Below are 20,385 nucleotides of genomic sequence, written 5' to 3' on the forward strand. Positions count from 1 at the left end.
TATAAATCTTTTCTCTTTATTTTTATTTGTATGTATGTATGTATGTATATTATTTATTTATTTATTTATGTGGCTAAACATTTACATCTGACAGGTGGATTTTATTCACCCACCAGTCACTGTGGCTGATAACTCAACGCAAGTTATATAAAGCTGAGGCTGATGCTTACAATATGGAAGACAAAAATAAAGCATTGCACACAAGTGGAACAATTCAAATGAAAACGTTGCGCATTGAGAAGGCTCGATTATAATTTAGTTATGACTAACTTAGCTGTTAATCTAATTTTAGATAGTTTTAGTCAAATCTGCTTTTGTGAATTCTTTCATGACGTAGGGTAGATACAGTATGCCATAATTAATAAATGAATGGAATTATCAAAGAAATCCACTAAGAGTGCAGATTTAGCGTCTCTTTTTCAACACATAACTCGCAGTAACTTCACTCACGGGCAGCAGGAATGCCAGTGACATCATAGAAAGAGTCTCAAATGATTTTGCTGTTAAATGTGGGTTTACTGGATTTCATTGTACACTAAAATATTTACAAAACATTCTGTGTATTACTACTGCTAACAACGACAACAACAACAACAATAATAATAGTAATAATAATAACAATTGTTGTAATTAGTACTAGTCGTGTGGTTTGTGGTGGCAGAAGAATTGCTTAAGCGCTTAAATGAGTGTATATGTTATATAGTTAAAATTCATTCTTAAACATTGTGGGGCATGTTTTCCCAGCATTTTTTTCAACCTGCCCCCCCTTGGAGAAGACTACCTAGCTAATGTCAACCAGGTAATTTAAGTTTGAGACCCCTGCCTCAGAGGGCATGCCAGACTGCTTTTATACCATATTTTTGTTATTATCATTATTATTTTAACATTCATGTTTAATCTACACCCAAGCAGAGAATGTTGACCTGAGTATTAACTCATGATCATACCAGCACCAGATTTTTATTACCAGCAATTGGTGTGTTGCCCATTCTTATCTGTTATTAAAAATAAAATAACCTATGAAGCATTATTAAGGCCACTGCAGTGCAAAAATAAAGCAAAGTTCAGTTACTTAAAGGTAGAGTTCAAGATTTTGTCACATTTTTTTTGTTTACACAGAAGTAGATAAACCACTCAGTAACATTTTGCTAAGCGCTCTGAAAATGTTTAAATTGATAAACATTAATGTAAATGCTTATATTAATATGTTAATATTTTCATTTTCAGTTAAACTTTAAACATTATAAAAGTATTTACATATTATAAAAGTATTTGAAACTTTTGGAATTTTTCCTGATCCATTCCCACTGGTTTCTTAGAAGCACAGAAACGCTATATAAAAGCTGTGCTTTATAATATGACAAAAGAAAATGTGGTGAGAGAAAACCATAAACAGGAAATGTCATCTCAGCTCGGCGAGAACAGCACTGAATCATTTAACTGTTTATTTTTTTCTATTTCCACCTACTGATAGAGAAGAGTGATGTAAGTACAGATGAGTGGATGCCATTTCAGCCACATGAGCTAGTGTTCTAGTCAAGAGCTAATGCCACAGTCACACTAGATATTTGCAGTTTGCATTGTTTTTAGATAAAAGCCGGACTAGCCAGGGCTAGTCCGGAGTTTGCGTTACTTTTAGGTCAGGGCGTGATCAGGGCTGGTCTGGAAGATTTGCTTTGAAAACAAGTCCTCCATGTTGGTGCAGTTAGCAAGGTAGCCAACTCACTAACCATAATGATACAACAGTAAACAAAATTAATTACGAGAGTATAATATTGCACACTGATCTGTATTTAAAAAAAATGTAGATAATTGACATGTTTGTTGGCAGTGGGGTGACTTGTGTGCAGCTTGTGAGCAAACATAAGCATTAGCAAGCTGGCTAACTCAACTACCATATACAGTAAAAACACAAAAGTGAACAAAATTGTAGTAGGTGATTATGTACTTACCACTGGTCTGTAGTCAAAAAAGAAAAAAAAAGATAACTGGCCTTGGTTGGTGGCAGTGGAGTGGCTTGTGTGCAGCTGTGGTTAGCCAAATAGCTAACATAGCCTTTGGCAAGCTGCCTAATTCGTCTACCACTAACAGTAAAATCACAGAAGTAAAAATAATAATACAGTCTCCTGAATGACTACATCATGCAGTTTATCCAGTTCTGCTCCTTCAGAGGTCTCCACACTCCAAAGCAGTAGTATTGTAGGTCAAGAACACAAAGTTAACCATAGCTACTTTTGATGCAAAATGTTGCGCATGGAACTCTATGACACGAATTCGCTCATTGCAGTGAATTCCATTAAAATGAATGTAATTTCACTGTCAGAAATTTGCTGGCAAATGCAGGTGAGAGTACATCAGTCCCAAGCAAACGTGCTTGTTATGAGCTAATATGTTAGTCCTGGGCTAATGCACTAGTGATGTTGTGTTGTTGCTCTCCTGATAGATAGCTTACCATACTGTGGAATTAATAGCAGGTTCTCAAAAGCAGCTGAACCTAGCAGTAAAGCTTTTATTAGCTGTATTTAATACTACTTTTCTTTTATTTTTTTATTAATTTTTTTTGCCAGTCTAGGACTAGTGTTTATGTAAAACATACATGACTAGCACATGTTTTATAGTATTCATTTCTGGTACTGTGACCAAAAGTCTGAAGAAAAAAAAAGAAAAATGATCATCTGTTCGTGGCTTCCATGTCAGGGACAGGAGTAAGGTGACTGTAAACAGGCACACTGATTTTAATTTGCCTTGCTTCTAAAAAATGTTTCTTCACAATTGTCACCGTGCACCAGTGGGCAGGGGAAAAATGATAGTAACTGATATTATTACGGTTTACCTTCCCCTTCTAGCAGTATAAAAGTACAAAAGTATTTGGATGAACAAGCATATTCAAAAAAAGGTTTTGAGGTGCTTGCCTGCATATCTTCTGCACAAAATAACATCCTAAAGTCTCTAGCAGTTAGGAATCTTTTCTTTTTTCTTGCTAGTGGCTTAAAATTTCAGTCTACAGGTGTGCGTCGATTCTAGAAGTTGCAGAGTTTTCCAGATGTTTCTTCTTATGGATTTTTCAGCTAGACAATAGAGTCCCCTTGACTTTGCCTACTTGTATTTACACTTCTCTGGTTCTTTTTGTTAGATATCAGCCACAGAGGCTAGAAGCAAACCCTATGATTAAAACTAGCCCGGTTGTGCATGCACTGTAAATTCACAATTTTACCCCATATCCTAAATGTAGATCAGCCACGACATGTTTGGTGTCCAAAGTTTGCATCTTTTGGTTTTGCACTGGTGCTATGAGGGTAATATAGCTAACAAGTTATGGATGCTTATACACCACCAATTAGCATCATTGAAAATGCATGTGTAAATCACACTTGCCTTAAACTGTTTAAAGTTATGTAACCTCAAATAAGCTGTATGTAGTTTCTGACACAGTGTGACATACTGTTATCTATAAAAATGGACAATGAAGTGTTCCATTTCTAAAACGATAAGCCAACTTAAAAGCATAATTTTTGTCTGTACTTTCGTCCAATTTAATGAAAAACAGCACTGAGGTGTTAGATACTGCTTTCTATGAAAATGATAAAAGTGGGACACAATGGGACAAAAGTGCAGACAAAAATTATTGACTAAATGGTGGGTAGGAGATACTTCTAGAGCTCACTGTAGACCCATAACGTACAGAGTTGTAGAGTAGTAAAAAGCTTGCATTATGTAGCCCATGCATTCTTTTATTAGAAAAGACACTATTTCTGCAAGCTCTGCAGTCTTTGCCACTTGCTTATAATGTCTCTTTTTCGTTTCCCCGTTATGTTGGTCACTTTTCTTCTTGTTCTATTCTCAATTTGTTAATCTCTGTAATATATGTGATTATAATCTTACTGCAGGCCAATGCCATGCTGGTGAAGGAGGTGGATATTGAGAAGGTGGCGTCATTTGACCAGCCCTACGTTAGTGCCATTAAGATGCTGTGGTCAGACCCAGGCATTCAGGAAGCCTATGACCGCCGCAGGGAGTACCAGCTTTCTGACTCCACCAAATAGTGAGTAGACATACTGCTAATGTGTAAGTTCATGCTGAATTTGAAGAGGGTCCTTTGTTATTTGTTTTCAATTTTGGTCAAAAAAATGCAGGCTAGCCTTTAACCTTGTTACATCAAAGTGTTTTTAATACATAACAAGGCATATTGCAGTTGAGCGTTTGCAAAATGTGACTGAGATGCTTCTCTGCCAATAAACTGTAAATGCTACTTCCTCCGTCTAGCAAAGGAAAAACCTACACAGAACTCATCAGAACAAACCTGCAGTGAGAACAGCGATGGCATTAAATTAGTAAGAGTTATTAGTCAAAGAAATGTTGGAAAGGTGTTACTGAGGAAAATATTATGCGGGGTGGTGCTGATTTTCTTTCATTCCTGAAGCTGAACAAGTTTTGGATTATACTAGGGCTGCAATCAATATTTGATGATGTTCAATAAATTTGTTAATAAAAATAATTTTAAAATGGAAAAGCCATTCAGATTACTGCCATGTTTACTACTTTCATGAACCCAGGTACATCTGTAAGGAAACAAATGTTTATCAAGCCAAATACTATCTTCTCACTAGTATCACGCAGCTACCAGCTCTTCACATCGGACTCAATGCAGACTCCTTGTGACTTGGCACAGCTTGCGAGACTTACCATTCTAGGCAACAGTTTCAATTTCAACTCCTGGTGCAGTACAAATAAGTTTCCCACACTTCCGGATTGCTAGCTAGCTAGCAGGCTTTTGATTTTGTTTATTACTGAGAATAAACAAGAGCTTACCAGCTAGCTAGCTGTTCAGTGTTGTAGGACAATTATTCAGACTGCAGTAGCTGTTAAAGCTGACGTGGCTTCAAAATTTGATAGTCCCCCGTTCACTGACAAAAGTTCGCCAAAAAGTTGGTTTCATTTTTTTAAGGCAGTGGTTAAAAAGACGTTGTTCCTTTTCTAAGGCACCGCCCACTGCTGTTCAGAGCCAGATCAGGGTTGCCAGATTGGGTAGTATCAGCAATTTACTATGAAATAAATTTTTTGATGGTAAGGTTTTAAATTACCATGTAAAGTTTGTTACGTTTATCAGAAATATACATATATATTAAAATAACTTCATGCAATACTTATAATAATAATAATAATTTTAATATTACCAACAATAAGAAAATTCTATTCAGTTATTCAAACGAAACAACTTTAAACTTTATCTAAGCTACTGTATTTGCCAGAAATCATTTTAATAAGATGTCTAATGATAATGTTAAAAAGTTGGCTTTTCTTAACTTAAATAGTAGCACTTAGCTTTAAAAATCAGTCAGGTTGAACAGAACAGCACAGCACTCAAATTTGTGATATAAATGTTCTCTGTAAAAATAAGCAATAATGCACTCATCCACAGGCTTTGGTTTTGTTTTTTTGTTTTTTTTTTGGCATAGTTTCATTTCATTTCATTGAACTAAAAGACCTCATGTACAAGATGAATTCAAGATTAGCTGCATTACCTTTAGCATTAGTCTTTCTGAAGGTGTAGCTTCCTTTGCTGAAACCTCCTCCTCATTAGACATGTAAATATGCCACTTTAACAGTGACTGGCTAAACGACAAATGTACTCCTCCGTGTGCTTCTAAAGATACTTTTGTACTATGGAAGAACCAGTAAGCCTGAGCTAAAATGGCAACAATAACTAAGGGAGGCAGATCTTGTCAGAATTTTGCAAACGGTCCATTTCAATTTGTAGCATATTTCTAGTATGTTTTCAGTAATGTCCATTTTGTCCATATCATGCAGCCCCAGTGTTTGTGAGAGATGTGAATGGTTAGACTTTTTCTTGTCAGTGAGTGAGTGAGTGAGTGAGTGGGTGGGTGGGAGAGTGGGTGGGGTCGGGTTCATTCAGTTCAAATGTAAAGTTAAACTACTGTTTTTGTATCTGTTTCATTATATTTATAAATCAATCTATCAACCTCTATTTAAACTCAGAGTACATTTAGGGTGACCCTCATTTACAGTGTAGCCAAGCCAATCAGAAATCAGAGATTGAAAGGAAAAAAACTGGATTGTGAAAATGCTAAAAATAGTAATCATAATACTATATTTAATTGTAAAAAAAAATCAATAAACCATTAAAATTGCAAAGATAAAGTAACTTAATAAACAACAGATCAAATAGGGATAAAAAAACAGTTAATAAAATAAAGGAATAGAAGATGTAAAACAATAAATTGGCACTAGCTAAGAAGTCAAAGTTGATAATAAAATGAATTAAAAGAATAAGAAAAGTGACACAATAACTAAAACCAAAATCATATTTGAAAGTAAACTAACAATGAATAAAACAGTGAATGAAAGTGAGAGAGATTCAAACTATATGGACCCATTCAAGGTTAATGTAATTGAACTGTTATGGTTGTTCTGAATGGTTTCTAACCTGTGGGTCTCTGAACCCACATGACCTTATGTAAAGACTCTATCAGTGGAGAGTTTTGTCCTAGAATGCTCCTTTTTTAATTGGCACACTCAAAGCAAGAAGAATCTCAGATAAAGCCCTTGAGCCTTGCATCTGAAAGTAGCATTGATTCGGCTGAAGCGGGACGCTAATGAGTGTTTGCAATGAAACATAGATGAATTCATGGGTAGTCCTGATTTCCTCTGAATGAGTTTGCCGGGTCACAGACCTGCAACTTATAATCAGCAAATGCATGAGGCATTGTTGGAGAGAGCTGAGAATTACACAGAACAGTGCCCCCTGCTTGTATGAACAGGTATTACATGCAAGTGATTGATTTAACTTGGCGCTGTAGAGGCCTAAGAGGCAATTGTTTTGGCCAATTATCGTTAGGGCTGGGCATTTATATATATATATATATGATATACACAAACAATTAAAAATGAAACAAAAGAGTAGTGTTATCTTTGTTACTATCTAGTATGTTACTATCTATTTTAGCTTTAATTTAATTTTATCCAACTAACAATCCAACTCTATATGTTGGTGTGTTTTAGAACAGTCAGCTAGTTATCAAATAGTGCAGACATTCATTTAAGGGGTAGTGAAACTAGCTGCTGAACTAACTGCTGCAGTTTCTAAAAAGAAACATGATTATCATTCAGTAGCTGACATGTTTTTCAGGTGTGTGTGTGGGAGGGGTGGGTGTTTGGGAGAGGGAGGGGCTGGGTAAGATTTTGTTTGTTATATTGCCCTTCATCCTGCAGTTACCTAACTGATCTTGAGCGCGTCACAGCCTCAGGGTACGTCCCCACTCAGCAGGACGTCCTGCGGGTGCGTGTGCCCACCACGGGCATCATAGAGTACCCCTTTGACCTGGAGAATGTCATCTTCAGGTACCAGTGCTGGAGCCCACAAAGTGCTGAAGTACTGCTGCAGTGTACAGTCTCTGTCTCTTAAACACACACTGCACACACTGTCTAAAGACTGCTAACGTTTATTAGTGTGTCCATACTGCGGCCTCTCTGGGACTGGCCATGATATAAGAATGACTGTGACCTAGAATTTAAGACCCAAACTGAATGAATGGTTAACAGCACAGGTGTGTTTAGCGCTCTTGTAAGAGTTTTGTTTTCTTCTCTTCTCTTTACTTTTCTTTTGTTATAAACCCCTTAATCTTCAGGAACCTGTTAGTTTTTTTAAAATAAAGTCTGTTACACTACGTCAACCCTGTTTAACTTTCATAAAGTGCAATTCACTCCACATTCCATATATGTGGTGTGTGTGTGTGTGTGTGTGTGTGTGTGTACACGTTCGGCTCAAACGCTGTAAAGATGTGAGGTAACAGTTTGCACTCCTTTTTTTGGGTAGATTTCATCCTATATTTTAACTAAAGAGTACCTAAACTTAACAGTTGTGACACACTATAATAAATAAGGTAAAATCTACCTAATATTTCTCAAGAAATTACACAACTATTTATTAAAAAAAACAATCATGATGGTTAGTAGGCAATTCTTCATCTACTTAATAATTCTTATTATTAATTTATCAGTATGACTAATAGGGAAGGTTAGTTCATTTTCACACACAGGCGATGATATTGATCATGTCAATTTTTTTGACTGCTGTTCAGAAAGTATTGCTCAAAAAATAAAGAAAGGAGGTCTAACCACCCTTTCATGTTGCAGTTATAACAGCCTCTTTTTCAATACTTTTTTAAACATTCCCATACCAGCTTTAACTCAAAACTCAGAAATGTGTGACACCAGCATTACACAAGTGGCCACTCACAGCAGAAGGGCAGAAAGAACTCACTCCGCCTCCACTAGGTTAGCCTCAGTGTGCTAATCAGTGCATATTGTTTTTGAGAAGTTTGAACATTAAGTACATACATTTTTTGAGTAATTACTTTGTCCAGCTATAAGCTTTGGTGTAGGACCGTGGTGTATCACCATTTTTACTGTTGGTAGCTAGCTTGCTGTCAGAGTAAAGTGATAACTATCAGTGGTCACATATAACAGATGGAGTAGTCGGCAACCTTAAATCCAGCAAATTGAAGGCTGTTTTTGAAGTATTAAGTATTTCGCTTCTGTGGCTTGTAAAAAGCTTTGTCCACCACTCTTTTTGTGTTTGAAAAGGCTGCAGTGATGTCTGGGCAAGTTCTGCTGCTGAAGTTGACACTTGGGTTCACTTGATACCTTGCTCCTCTGAAGGCTCATATAATAAACTTCATAAAAGTAATGGATTGGGCCCTGGTGAGGCAAAGTGGACGAAGGCTTGTTAAAACCAGTGTTAAAACAACCAGAAGGAGCGTTTCTCCTCGAACAATTTTTTAATACAATACAGACAACCAATTAGAACCCATATTAGTCTTAAAGGGTCAGTAACAAAAACAGCCTTTTGAATTCTAAGGGATAAAGAAGGGTTGTAAAATTGTCACGTAAAAAAGTTTTTGTCTACATAAAAAACACAAAAATGTCATATAACAGGTAAGAAAAGAATATGGACCCTTTCATTGTTTTCTGTTCAGTAACTACATAGAAATCAGCTGTATGTGCAGATGTGAAGAAGCTTAAGGGGTTTTAAATGATGCAGCGATGCTTTGTGAGTAAAAATCTCTCGTTCAGTGTGAGACATGAAATACTCAAAAGATGCTTTTGTAAGAGCACACTGGCCGGACCCAGAGAGCTTCCAGTGGGGTGCAGCTCCAAATCTGAGAAACCCTGTGGTGGTGTGATGGATACTAACAACACCCCTGCACCTCTCAGTAGGAATGACCCAACACAGAGGCCTTTAACACTTGACTGAACCACTGGCTTGTGAAATGGAAGGGAGTAACTTCTGTTAATGTTATCACTATCAGTCTTTATTATATTGTTGTCTCTCTCTCTTTCTCTCTGTATCTCTTTCTCTCTGTCTGTCTGTCTGTCTGTCTGTCTGTCTTTCTCTCTCTGTCTGTTTGTCTATCTCTCTCTAGCTATCTATCCGATCTGGATCGTATTGCTGAACCATCCTATCTACCCACCCAGCAGGATGTGCTTAGGGTTCGAATCCCAACCACAGGGATCATTGAGTACCCTTTCGACTTGCAAAGCATCATTTTCAGGTAGAAGACACTCTATCTCTTGCCTCGCTCTTGCCTCGGTGTTGGTACTGACAAGGGATTTGAAATGACTTTTGTCCATCAATACAAGTACCTTGGGGTTTCAGTCTTTGAATCGCACCCTTGTGATATCAGTTTTGTCCAAAAGTTTTGTGACCTAAAAAGATCAAATTGTACCCCAGCGTCAATAAAAGCTGTCTTGGCTGTCAATCTATTGATTTTCCTTTATCTTGAGTTATGAAAACCAGCCCACAAACCTTTTTCAGCTATTGTCTAGCAAGAGAAGCAAGGCTCCCTGGGTTTCACTTTTTAGATGGCTTTTTTGGAGAGAGGCAGATGGATGAGATATATCTGTCTGAAGGTCCATATAAGACGTGCAGCTGATATGCTAATTAAACCAAACGTGCGAGAGAGGCTTTATTGTTTGGAGATATTGATTCATCAAATGATGGCCATCAGCTCTCTTTTTCTCACACTCTCAATAGTATCGTAGGTCTTTTCTCAAGATCAAGAGTGTTCATAACAAAACAAGTTCATAAACCTCATTCTCCTTCTTTTTTCTTTGTCTCTTTCTCTTTCACTCTCTCCTCCTTTCTTTCTCTTGCTCCCTTGTTCCTTCTCTTCTTTATTTTCTCTCTGTTCTTTTTTTTCTCCATTATTTTTCTCGTTTTCTGCTGGTCATTCTCCGCCATCTTTCTTCAGACCTGAACGAGATTTGTGACATTGTTTCACTCACAGTGGAACATAAACTTGGCTTTGCACTTATAAAACAATTGAATTTACTATGAAAACACACAGCTAAACAAAGATTTAAAAAAGTTCACAAGTTCACAAAAGTACTTGCCTCCAGATCATCGCTGCTGTCAACAGAAATCCTATCATGTCTTGAATATCTTAGTCTTTCTGGAGCACTGATCATAGAAAGAGGTGTGTAAATGTGTAATATTATACACATGAACTATCTAACCAACTAAAATGTAGTTTGTGATAAAAGTCCTACATTACATTGTTACATTAATGTGCCTTCAGAGCCGTTACAAGGAAATTTTATACTGTGGAGGGCACTGTGGAGTCTAGAAGAAGAAAAATTCCCACTGCGCATGCTTTAGTGCGTGTGCAAAGCAAAAATAGGACGCTAAGTTATCAGTTGTAATTTCAGACATAAATTCAACATGAGGCTGATGATAATTGCGTTTTTTTCAGATATTGGTGAATAATATATGGTCCACTGATATATCATGCATCCGTAATTTTCTGCCTGGCTTTCTCCTCCTTCCTTCTTTTCTCTGTTTCTTCTTTTCTTTTTTTATCTTTCTCTCCCCTGCCTTTCATTCTCCTCTGTTTTTCCCTCTTCATCTTTTTTCTGCCATTGTCTTTCTCTCCCCCACTCTCCTTCTCATAGCACCTTCTCCTTCTTCTCTCCGTCTTTTTCTTCTTTTCTGTCATTCTCCTTTCTCCTTTTCTCTCTTTCTTTCTCCCCATCATTGTTCTCTCTCTCTCTCTCTCTCTCTCTCTCTCTCTTTCTTTCTCTCTCTCTCTCTCTCTCCACTCCCTGCCTCCCTACGTTCCGTGTACGTTCTGAAGTTTTGCCGGAGCGACCGTGGCGGCTCGTCCTACATTAAAGAGCCCGTGCATGTTTGGAAGTAGGTCAGCGAGCCCCCGGCTGAAGGAAATGAGGACGGCAATGTGAAGGAGCTTTATTTTAGGCAGGCTCTCCTAGAGGGCCTCATTTATCAAAGGCCCCTCTGTGGGCTGCTGGCTCAGGACTGAAGCAGCACGGGGGCGCTGTCCGCCCCAAAATTCACCCTGCACTCAGCCACCACACCAGCCTCTAACGCCATCTATCTCTTTGTCCGTTCCTCGCGCTTGTTTAACCCTTAGAAGAACAAAATATGTTCTTATTAATTATTGTTAATAATAATTAAGTTAATTTTTGCCACGTTTTTGCCATTCTTCGACATTAAAATCAGAAATGTAGATGTGAAACTCTCAATACAGAAAGTACATTGAACCTAAATGTAATTCTGTAATGCTCTATGTAATTACTTATATAATTACATGAAAATAGTATAACAAACTGATACTAATAAACCTAGACTTAGAAAGGTTAACCTTACTGTGAACCAGTTCCAAGAAGCATAGCTAAATAAGTTGTGATTAAAAGATCAGTTCTGTTGGAGTTCTCAATAACTGTGGAGGCTGGGATTGATTTGAGATATTGCCTAGATTTGTTTAGTTTAAGATTTTGATAAACTTCAATCTGGAATCCGCATTAAAAAAGTAGTCCGCTTTCTTGCTTACACTTACACAAAGATACTAGCAGACATATTCTGCAGCATATTTGAATGAATTCTTTAACTGGCTAAAGGCCTCTCATGTGGCAGACACTGGAAGAAGTAGTTCATTGTAAGGTCAATTCAAGAGGCTCTTTTTTTTCCTGCTTTTTTTCCAAAGTAGTGTCCTCATTTTGTTACTACCATAATAAAGAAGTATAAATTAAGCCTCATCTTCCCAAAATCCTTTCTGCTTCTTCATGTTCTCAATCAAAATTTGTCCCATTAGTTTGTTATACCCTATTTATTGTGAATGGACAGCTTCTTAAGGACCAAGAAGTTGTTTTTTCTTTTTTGTTTTTCTCCTATCCTCACAAATATCCTTCTTTCTTATTGCCTTTCTCTTTCTTGCTCTCTTTCCTCTCCCTCATTAGAGCTGCACCATATCACGTCACTGCTTGGCTTGTGCTGTGAATTGAACACTCACTGGGGATCATGAGAGCATGTTGCCATGTTTTGGGGGGTAGGGGGGTGCATGTTTCGTAGTGGTGTGTATATATATTGGTAGCAACACAAGTGACCTCAGAAAACTCTTAACTCCCTCATAGTTACCCAAAAGAAGGTCCTCTGAGGGAGTTACGCCACAGATTTGGTTTGACTTCACTTATGGAGAAGTTGCCTCTGAACTGATTGACATTGACACTTAATTTGTGAATTTACACAATTGTCACTTTATTCCAAATGTAGTTGGTCAGACAAGACCTGTTTGGAGTCTGAAGTTTGCTTCTGTAAGTTTTCCACTAAAACTGCATGGCTATTTGGGCTAATGTAACGTAAGCTTAGCGTTCCATTGAATACTGTATGATATGCTGTCATTGTATGATATATTCTTATCTATAAAAATGGGCAACAGTATGTTGCATGGCTAAAAACAATAGTAGCAGCCGTCTTGAAGCCTGTTTTTTATCCATAGGCAACAGCATGTCATAGTGTCAGAAATCTCATAAATCTATGTGAGACTACTTCGTAACTTTGTCTGGGCATGCATGGTAGTTTATGGTATGGTAGCTTTCATGTATTACCTACATTAGCTTTTAATCGCAGTGCAAAACTAAAGAAGTTAACTCTGGACAAACACCAAACATGTCTTGGCTGCTACATTTTTGATTAAGGACCTCAACATTATGTTCTAGTGATCAGAGGCTGCTTCTGTCCATTTGTGAAAGAAATACATTGGCTCACAAGACAAAATCTTACTGTTCAGTTCCAGTTTACAGATGTAAGATTTGGACCTTCTGTGTGATTTAACCGTTATTAGAATTATTCTATTATTCCATATCATTTAAATCTATTAATGAAAATTGTTTATATTCATTGTTTCTCTTCTCCTGATCCATCCTCTCACTCTCAGAATGGTGGATGTGGGGGGACAGAGGTCCGAGCGCAGGAAGTGGATCCACTGTTTCGAGAATGTGACGTCCATCATGTTTCTGGTGGCACTGAGCGAATATGACCAGGTTTTAGTCGAGTCTGACAATGAGGTGAGGAATTCAGGAATACAAATACAAGACTGATGATGGTGGTTCTGTATAACGGCAGCTTTTCTCATCAACTGGTAGCTGTTCTTATTTCATAACTACCCTTGAAACATAAGGTTTCAGAACAAAACTCTTGACCAATCACTTGTGCTGGTCACAACCAAGAAATGTACCAGGACATTCATTTTTCTGTCTCCAGCACATGACAGGTGCCCATTACATGATCAGTGACCAGTAATAAGAAATGGTCCAAAACTATTTTGCTGTTCCAGCAGCGTTAATATATTGGGCTGCATGTGTATGTACTGTGGGAGGTAGTATCTGCCCTGTTTGAAGTATGTTTGTAGAAAAGCAAGTTCAATTCAGTAGTATTTGCAAGGTAAACACTATTGGAATTGGCAGATTTTTGCAGAGCAAGTTTATTTGACTTTATTTTAATTATGCTGTATTTGAATGTTGCTGCACCACCTGTACCAAAATAATTATGCGTAACACTTTTGTGCTAAATAGCCAGTTGCCTCTTACAGTCAATGTAGCACTTTACTTTATTCATGTTATAAATAGGCAACTTATTTTGCATTGGCCATGTAAAGACCAAAAAATGTTACTTATATTGTGACTTTGGCCAATAGAAGGTGCTAGAAATTTACTAGTGTGTTTCATGTGTTCATTAAGCCCCCTGAGTATGAGCTTTGTATTTAGAATAAAAAAAGCCAAATAAAAACCGGCCAATTTGGCTGTAAAGAAATCAGAAACGGTCATAAAAATTCATTATTAGTGCATTCCTATTATTAGCCTCGCGCTGCTGGTCGCTGTGGGGTGGTTTGCAATTTTTGATAGTTATGTTGGAACCCAGTGGTAGTTAATTTCGTTCCTTCTTGAAATGTTGCCAACACAATCAGTACTAATGAGGACCAATTCTTTTTTTCCATTTTTCCCTCTAGAATCGTATGGAGGAGAGTAAGGCCCTTTTCAGGACGATAATCACATATCCCTGGTTCCAGAACTCCTCGGTCATCCTTTTCCTCAATAAGAAAGACCTCTTGGAGGAGAAGATCGCCTACTCTCACTTGGTCGACTACTTTCCGGAGTTTGATGGTACATTTTTTTTTTTCCCCCAAATGAAACAGTTTAAAGGTTTATGATAAGTCAGTGATTCTGAACTCTGGTCCTGGAGTACCCCTGTCCTGCACATTTTAATGCATAGTAACAAATTTTAACTCAAGATTCTTTCGTTAAGCATAAGTAGGTGTGATACTCAAGCTTTGCTCCTATGCTTTAAAGTGTTTTCTCACCTGGGTAACATTCACAAAGAGGTTTTAAATTTCAGCTTCAGTTTGTTTTAGCCCTTTTGAAATTAGACACCGAAGCAAGGAAACCAGCTGATCTCTGGTATATTTCCTGTAAGCTACAGTGTAGTTAGTGAGAAAGCAGTCTGCACTGTTCTAAGGAACCAAACCCATTGATTGTTGTGGTTTTTAGAAACCAACAAAAATCCATTTAAACACAAGCTGAAAGGCATCACGTGTAACATCATGTGAACTGTATCAAACTAGGGTGGGTGATATGGTGAAAATGTAATATTACATATGTCAAACCTTGTGAAACATTGTTGGAACTAACAAAAAACCCAGTGGCGCCACATTTAAAAGTTGCTATCCAAAATTGAGTTTCACATACTATAGTACACTAAATCTAAATAAATAGAACTAATTTTGTCCTTTTTGTAATAAAACATGCAGGTGATCAGTGTTCTTTACAGTCCTAGGGAACACAGAGTAAAATATCAAAAATGTTTGTACGATACTAAACTTGAGCGTTATATTAAACATCCAGCAAAGATTAAATTACAAATATATAACATAAATGTGATAAAACATGACTTAAAAACCGCTGATCAGCCCTGTCTGAGAACTGTGTGGGTGTGGCTAATGAGCAGCTTGTTAGACAGCTCTCTGTCCAGCAGTTCATGCCTGCATCGCCACTCATACAGAACTAAAATCATAATCCAGCTTTTCTGTGATGGTAACTAGATGAAAAAAGTCACTGATGAACAGATGTTCAGAAGGATGGACAAATGAACAAACGGACAGATGAAGGAATGAACGAACAGATGTGCAGACGAATGGTGAACAAACGATGAACAGTGTTCGTGTAGGATAATTGAATGAATGGGTGACAGGCAGCTACAGAGAGGTGGTCTAGCTTGCTAGCTTTTGGTTATGCTGGGTTAGCTTCAGCTCACTAAGTTTCTCTAATTAGGATTGCCCAGTTTACATTGAGAGGAGAGAAATATGGTGAAATACACTGATCAGGCATAACATTATGACCACCTCCTTGTTTCTACGCTCATTGTCCATTTTATCATCTCCACTTACTATATACACTGACGTGGTGGTGGTGTGTTAGTGTGTGTTGTGCTGGTATGAGTGGATCAGACACAGCAGTGCTCATTGTCCGTTCTATTAGACACTCCTACCTTGTCAGTCCCCCTTGTAGATGTAAAGTCAGAGACGACAGCTCATCTGCTGCTGCACAGTTTGTGTTGGTCATCCTCTAGTCCTTCATCAGTGGTCACAGGACGCTGCCCACAGGACGCTCTTGCCTGGATATTTTTGGTTGTTGGACTGTTCTCAGTCCAGCAGTGACACTGAGGTGTTTAAAACTCCAGCAGCACTGCTGTGTCTGATCCACTCAGACCAGCACAACACACACTAACACACCACCACCACATCAGAGTTACTGCAGTGCTGAGAATGATCCACCACCCAAATAGTACCTGCTCTGCGAGGGTCCATGGGGGTCCTGACCACTGACGAACAAGGTAAAAGGGGGCTAACAAAGTATGCAGAGAAATAGATGGACTACAGTCTGTAATTGTAGAACTACAAAGTGCACCTATATAGTAAGTGGAGCTGATAAAATGGACAGTGAGCGTAGAAACAAGGAGGTCATAATGTTATGCCTGATCGGTGTATATCAGCAATTTATTAATCATTGGAACATTATTTAAAGGGCACACTTAGTACATGTTTATTGTTTGCCTGCAAGAAAAAGATTGACCTAATTAGAAAGAAAATTTAGGTTGCCTAGGTCTTTTAAATACTGCCAATATCCACAGTATGCTGAGAAGAACATATTGTGACATTTTAATCATCATCTTGATAGATTATCGTCAAATTGCTCAGCCCTATATCAGATTATTCTGGCTAAACTCTGACTGAAATAGGTATTTGGCAAGTGCAAAGTTGTATGCATCAGTATCACTTGATGCATGATTGTACCTTGTTGTAGGAGGGAAAAAAAAACTAAACTAATAATAATATTATGGGATGCATTTCACCTGAAGAATAATTTTTCACCAAATTAACCATATGAAATCGATCGGTATTCTTGTTTGAAGTTACAGTAGTTTTATTGGCCGATAAAATAACATGAAAATCAAAAATGTTTTGGTTTTTTTTTTTCAATAAAATGACTACGCCCCTCTTTCTCAATATGGTCGTAGCAGCAAAGTCTGGTTGATATGTTGGTACTAGGTGGTAATGTGGGCCTTTTACACATTAAGGGAGGGAAAGAAGTCAAGCCATTAGGGCTGCAACTAAAGATTATTTCTATTATTAATGGATCTAGCAACTCTTATTCAGTTAATGGACTAAGTGAATCATGCATTCTGCAACCATCATTCGAATTTCTGACAGGCAGTTTCTTATTTTATGGTTCATTGAAACAAAAGAAGCCATATCACCCCCAGTGCTTCCTGTAGTGTACTGCAATCCTGTAATAAGACCACATGTATCTCATGAACATTATTGAGCATTACATAATAAGTTAACTCAATTTCTTCCCATAATTGACGATGTTGATGACTGATCAAGTTTATTTACTATGTTGTGATGATTTTATTGATCTTGATTATTATTTGTGACTTTTCTCCTGCAGGTCCTCAGCGAGACGCACAGGCTGCAAGGGAGTTCATCCTCAAGATGTTTGTGGACCTGAACCCAGACAGCGACAAAATCATCTACTCGCACTTCACCTGTGCCACGGACACGGAGAACATCCGCTTCGTCTTTGCCGCTGTGAAGGACACCATCCTGCAGCTCAACCTGAAAGAGTACAACTTGGTGTGAGCCGCCGCCAGGCGCTAAACACACCCTTCAGCACAGAACAGGCACCTACAGAGTGTGCGCACACTTACACATTTTCCACATGGCTCAGATACATACACACTAATATATACATGTTCAACTACCCACGGCCCATCCTGTTTTCCAACCTTATGGGTTTTCTTCCCCTCTTTTCGTCCATCTCTGCGAGGGTATTACACGTTTCCTGCTTACACACTGGCCATCTCCTGGTTTTGCCAAAGTCTGTCCACTTCTCTTGTTGGCAGCTCAAGTCAAAGGCCTCCATCCCTTTCCTCGAGTTTGACCGTGAGGATTTTTGACCTTTACAGATTTGATGAGGGGGGTGGGGTTATAGGCTGTGACTTGTTTTGATCATTATACATTTTGAAAAAGTAAAAAAAATAAATGAATAAACATGAAGGGTTTTGAAGTGGCGGAATTGGTCAGGCAGGGATGGCTGTAGCAACAGCATGGATGCAGGTTGGCAGGTGCGTTTTATGGACTAAACGCACAAAGATACACCGACATGGAAACTGGAAGTGATGTCCCTCACCCTTTCCTTTTCAGTCACATCCACCAAGCGCATCTCATGTGTTTTGCCTGGATTGATTGATGCATTTTTGATTTTGACCATCCTGCAAAAAAAGAAAAAATAAATAAAATCACATCATATTTACACACTTGTACATGGACACAAGGACAAGTGCTGTGGTGCCAGAAGTAACGAAGGATCCATTAGATCCCTCTAGAATCAGGAGGATTCCGGTGGATTCTCAAATCCGGGGGGTGGGGGGAGATTCCAGCTGGGTTGCACTGGTGGTGTGAAGAATTATTCCTCACAAAGATGAGGTGATCTCACCGAGGCTAGTCTTCAACTTGCATCGATGAATGTAAACTGAAGTGTGAGCATCACAATTGCAAAAAAAAGAAGAAGAAAATGAACGAAAGCAGAATGCACGTTCAAGTGAAATGATACAACGCACGAAAGAGTTGAAACAAATCAAATTAATGTGTACAGTGCTGAGATGATCGAAAGAAAAAAGAAACTTTTAATGATAAGTATGTATACTTCTGTCGCTACCAGATGAATTATAACAGCAACTGAATCAATGATGGGTATAAAATCAGAAATTTTAAAGATTTATCAGTGTGTAAAACAGATATTGACAGGATTATATTCACACAGTAGGTATTGTTTTGCAGATTTCCACACGAGTTTTTAAGATGGTTGCATCGCTTCTTTCCCCATTTATGTTCTTAAGTGTTTTCCATAGTGACTGCTTCCTCCCTCCTTGCCTTGTCCAACTTTTTTGCATTATTTAGCATCAGTTGTCGGCTTAGTTCTGATGTAATGGTTACGTGGGCTCCTGCTGGTACCATACTCCGTATTTCCGCGAGTATGCTCTTCACTTACAGATACTTCATCAATTCAATTGGTTGAATTCTGGATTATCTGATATCACCAACTAGTGGCCCTGACGCACACAATCTTTCGTTTGTTTACGTCTTTTTTTTAAATTGCAGAGACATCATCTTATTGATTAATAAGAGTTTGTGGAGACATAGGTTAATTTAGCTTTGGGTTGGGAGGTAGTGTTAAAGTGAAGGGGGGGCAGGAAGTCGTAAATGCGCTGAAGTTAATTGATTGTGTATATTTATATTTGTAAATACGTATACACATTATTGCTTATGTAAGTCTGTGGTACACTATCTTTGGCAAAAAGGAAAAAAATCCACTCTTTGTAATTGTGTACGGTTTTGGTTGGTTTCTTATGAATTACAATATTATTGATACTGTGATTACTTTTTTTTTTCCTCTTAACTATGATTATTCACGGCACGTAGCTGTATAACGGTAACGTGTGGATGACAAAAAGTGGTTATGAGCAATAGTCTGAGAAATTCTAAAGCAGCACGTCACCGTAGGGAAACTTCCAAAATGTTTCTCGCTCTGGTGTCTCACTCAAGAGACAAGTACAGCTCCTCTCAATGGTGTGAATGTTATTACTCACAATATATTAAACAAGTAATTTTTAAGAGGAAAAAGATGAGTAACTGAAGTAAATAAAGGATGGTTTATTTATCTAATTTATGGACCAGATTTGAAGTTGTTAGGGTCTTTTCTGCTGTATAAAACTCTGGATGGATGAAACTATCAGCTTTTATCGTATTTTATTTTTTTGATTTTCCCCCACATTTTCCCTTAAAACAAGAACATTTGTTGACATGTTTTCACAATATATTATTATATAGTATCCAGGTTTCTTTTTTTTTTTTTAACTTGTGTCTTTTGGATTTTCAAATTTCCTTGAGATATTTAAGTGACATGCTTAAAACATAGGAAAATGTATCATATGAAAGAGGACCGCCTTTTATCAGTGATAGAAGATATGCCTGGTCTAAGCTTACAACCAGACAAGTAGTGACTTGATATATTTTGTTTCTTTTTTTAAAACATGGTTTGTGTTCACCATTGTGTAAGTTATGCGCTGGTAGAGAATTGGGGGGAAGAAGTGTTTTGAAGTTTTAAATTTTATACAGGTTACCTTTTCATTCTTTCATCAAGGGCTAAGATAATACATAGAATCCTCACAGACCAGGCAAAGAGAAGAACTAGGGGTTGAAGTTGAAGGATAAGAATACAGTTAAGAGACTGAGGATCAGTTTAATCAGCCACTAATTGGTCATTTGAGACCACACGCTGTCAGATTCAGCTTCATTGCTCTGGCTCTGAAATGGTTGATGATTGGCCTTCTACACACTTTATTATAGAGTATTTCCAAAGGGTTAAGGTACACACTTTCTTCCCACCTTTTTACTTTATGGATACAATAGCTACAGGAATGTAACAAGTCAGTATTTTGGTTAGATCTCA

General features: G+C 37.8%; 1 protein-coding gene across 2 annotated transcripts in view; it reads left to right on the forward strand.

Annotated features, from left to right (window-relative positions):
- The window catches only part of gna11b (guanine nucleotide binding protein (G protein), alpha 11b (Gq class)), a 52,270-nt gene extending 33,065 nt beyond the window's left edge, over positions 1-19,205 (forward strand). Inside the window, exons 3-8 of one of the 2 annotated variants that reach the window (XM_036555806.1) lie at positions 3,888-4,042; positions 7,231-7,359; positions 9,444-9,572; positions 13,254-13,383; positions 14,325-14,478; positions 17,323-19,205. In XM_036555806.1, the coding sequence (XP_036411699.1) occupies positions 3,888-4,042; positions 7,231-7,359; positions 9,444-9,572; positions 13,254-13,383; positions 14,325-14,478; positions 17,323-17,513 (888 nt within the window). In that variant the 3' untranslated portion in view covers positions 17,514-19,205. The remainder of the gene's footprint in view (positions 1-3,887; positions 4,043-7,230; positions 7,360-9,443; positions 9,573-13,253; positions 13,384-14,324; positions 14,479-17,322) is intronic. The other variant, XM_036555805.1, reaches the window with a different exon arrangement.
- The last annotated feature ends 1,180 nt before the right edge of the window (positions 19,206-20,385 follow it).

Source organism: Colossoma macropomum, unplaced genomic scaffold (genome assembly GCF_904425465.1).
Source record: "Colossoma macropomum unplaced genomic scaffold, Colossoma_macropomum, whole genome shotgun sequence".
NCBI lineage: Eukaryota > Metazoa > Chordata > Actinopteri > Characiformes > Serrasalmidae > Colossoma > Colossoma macropomum.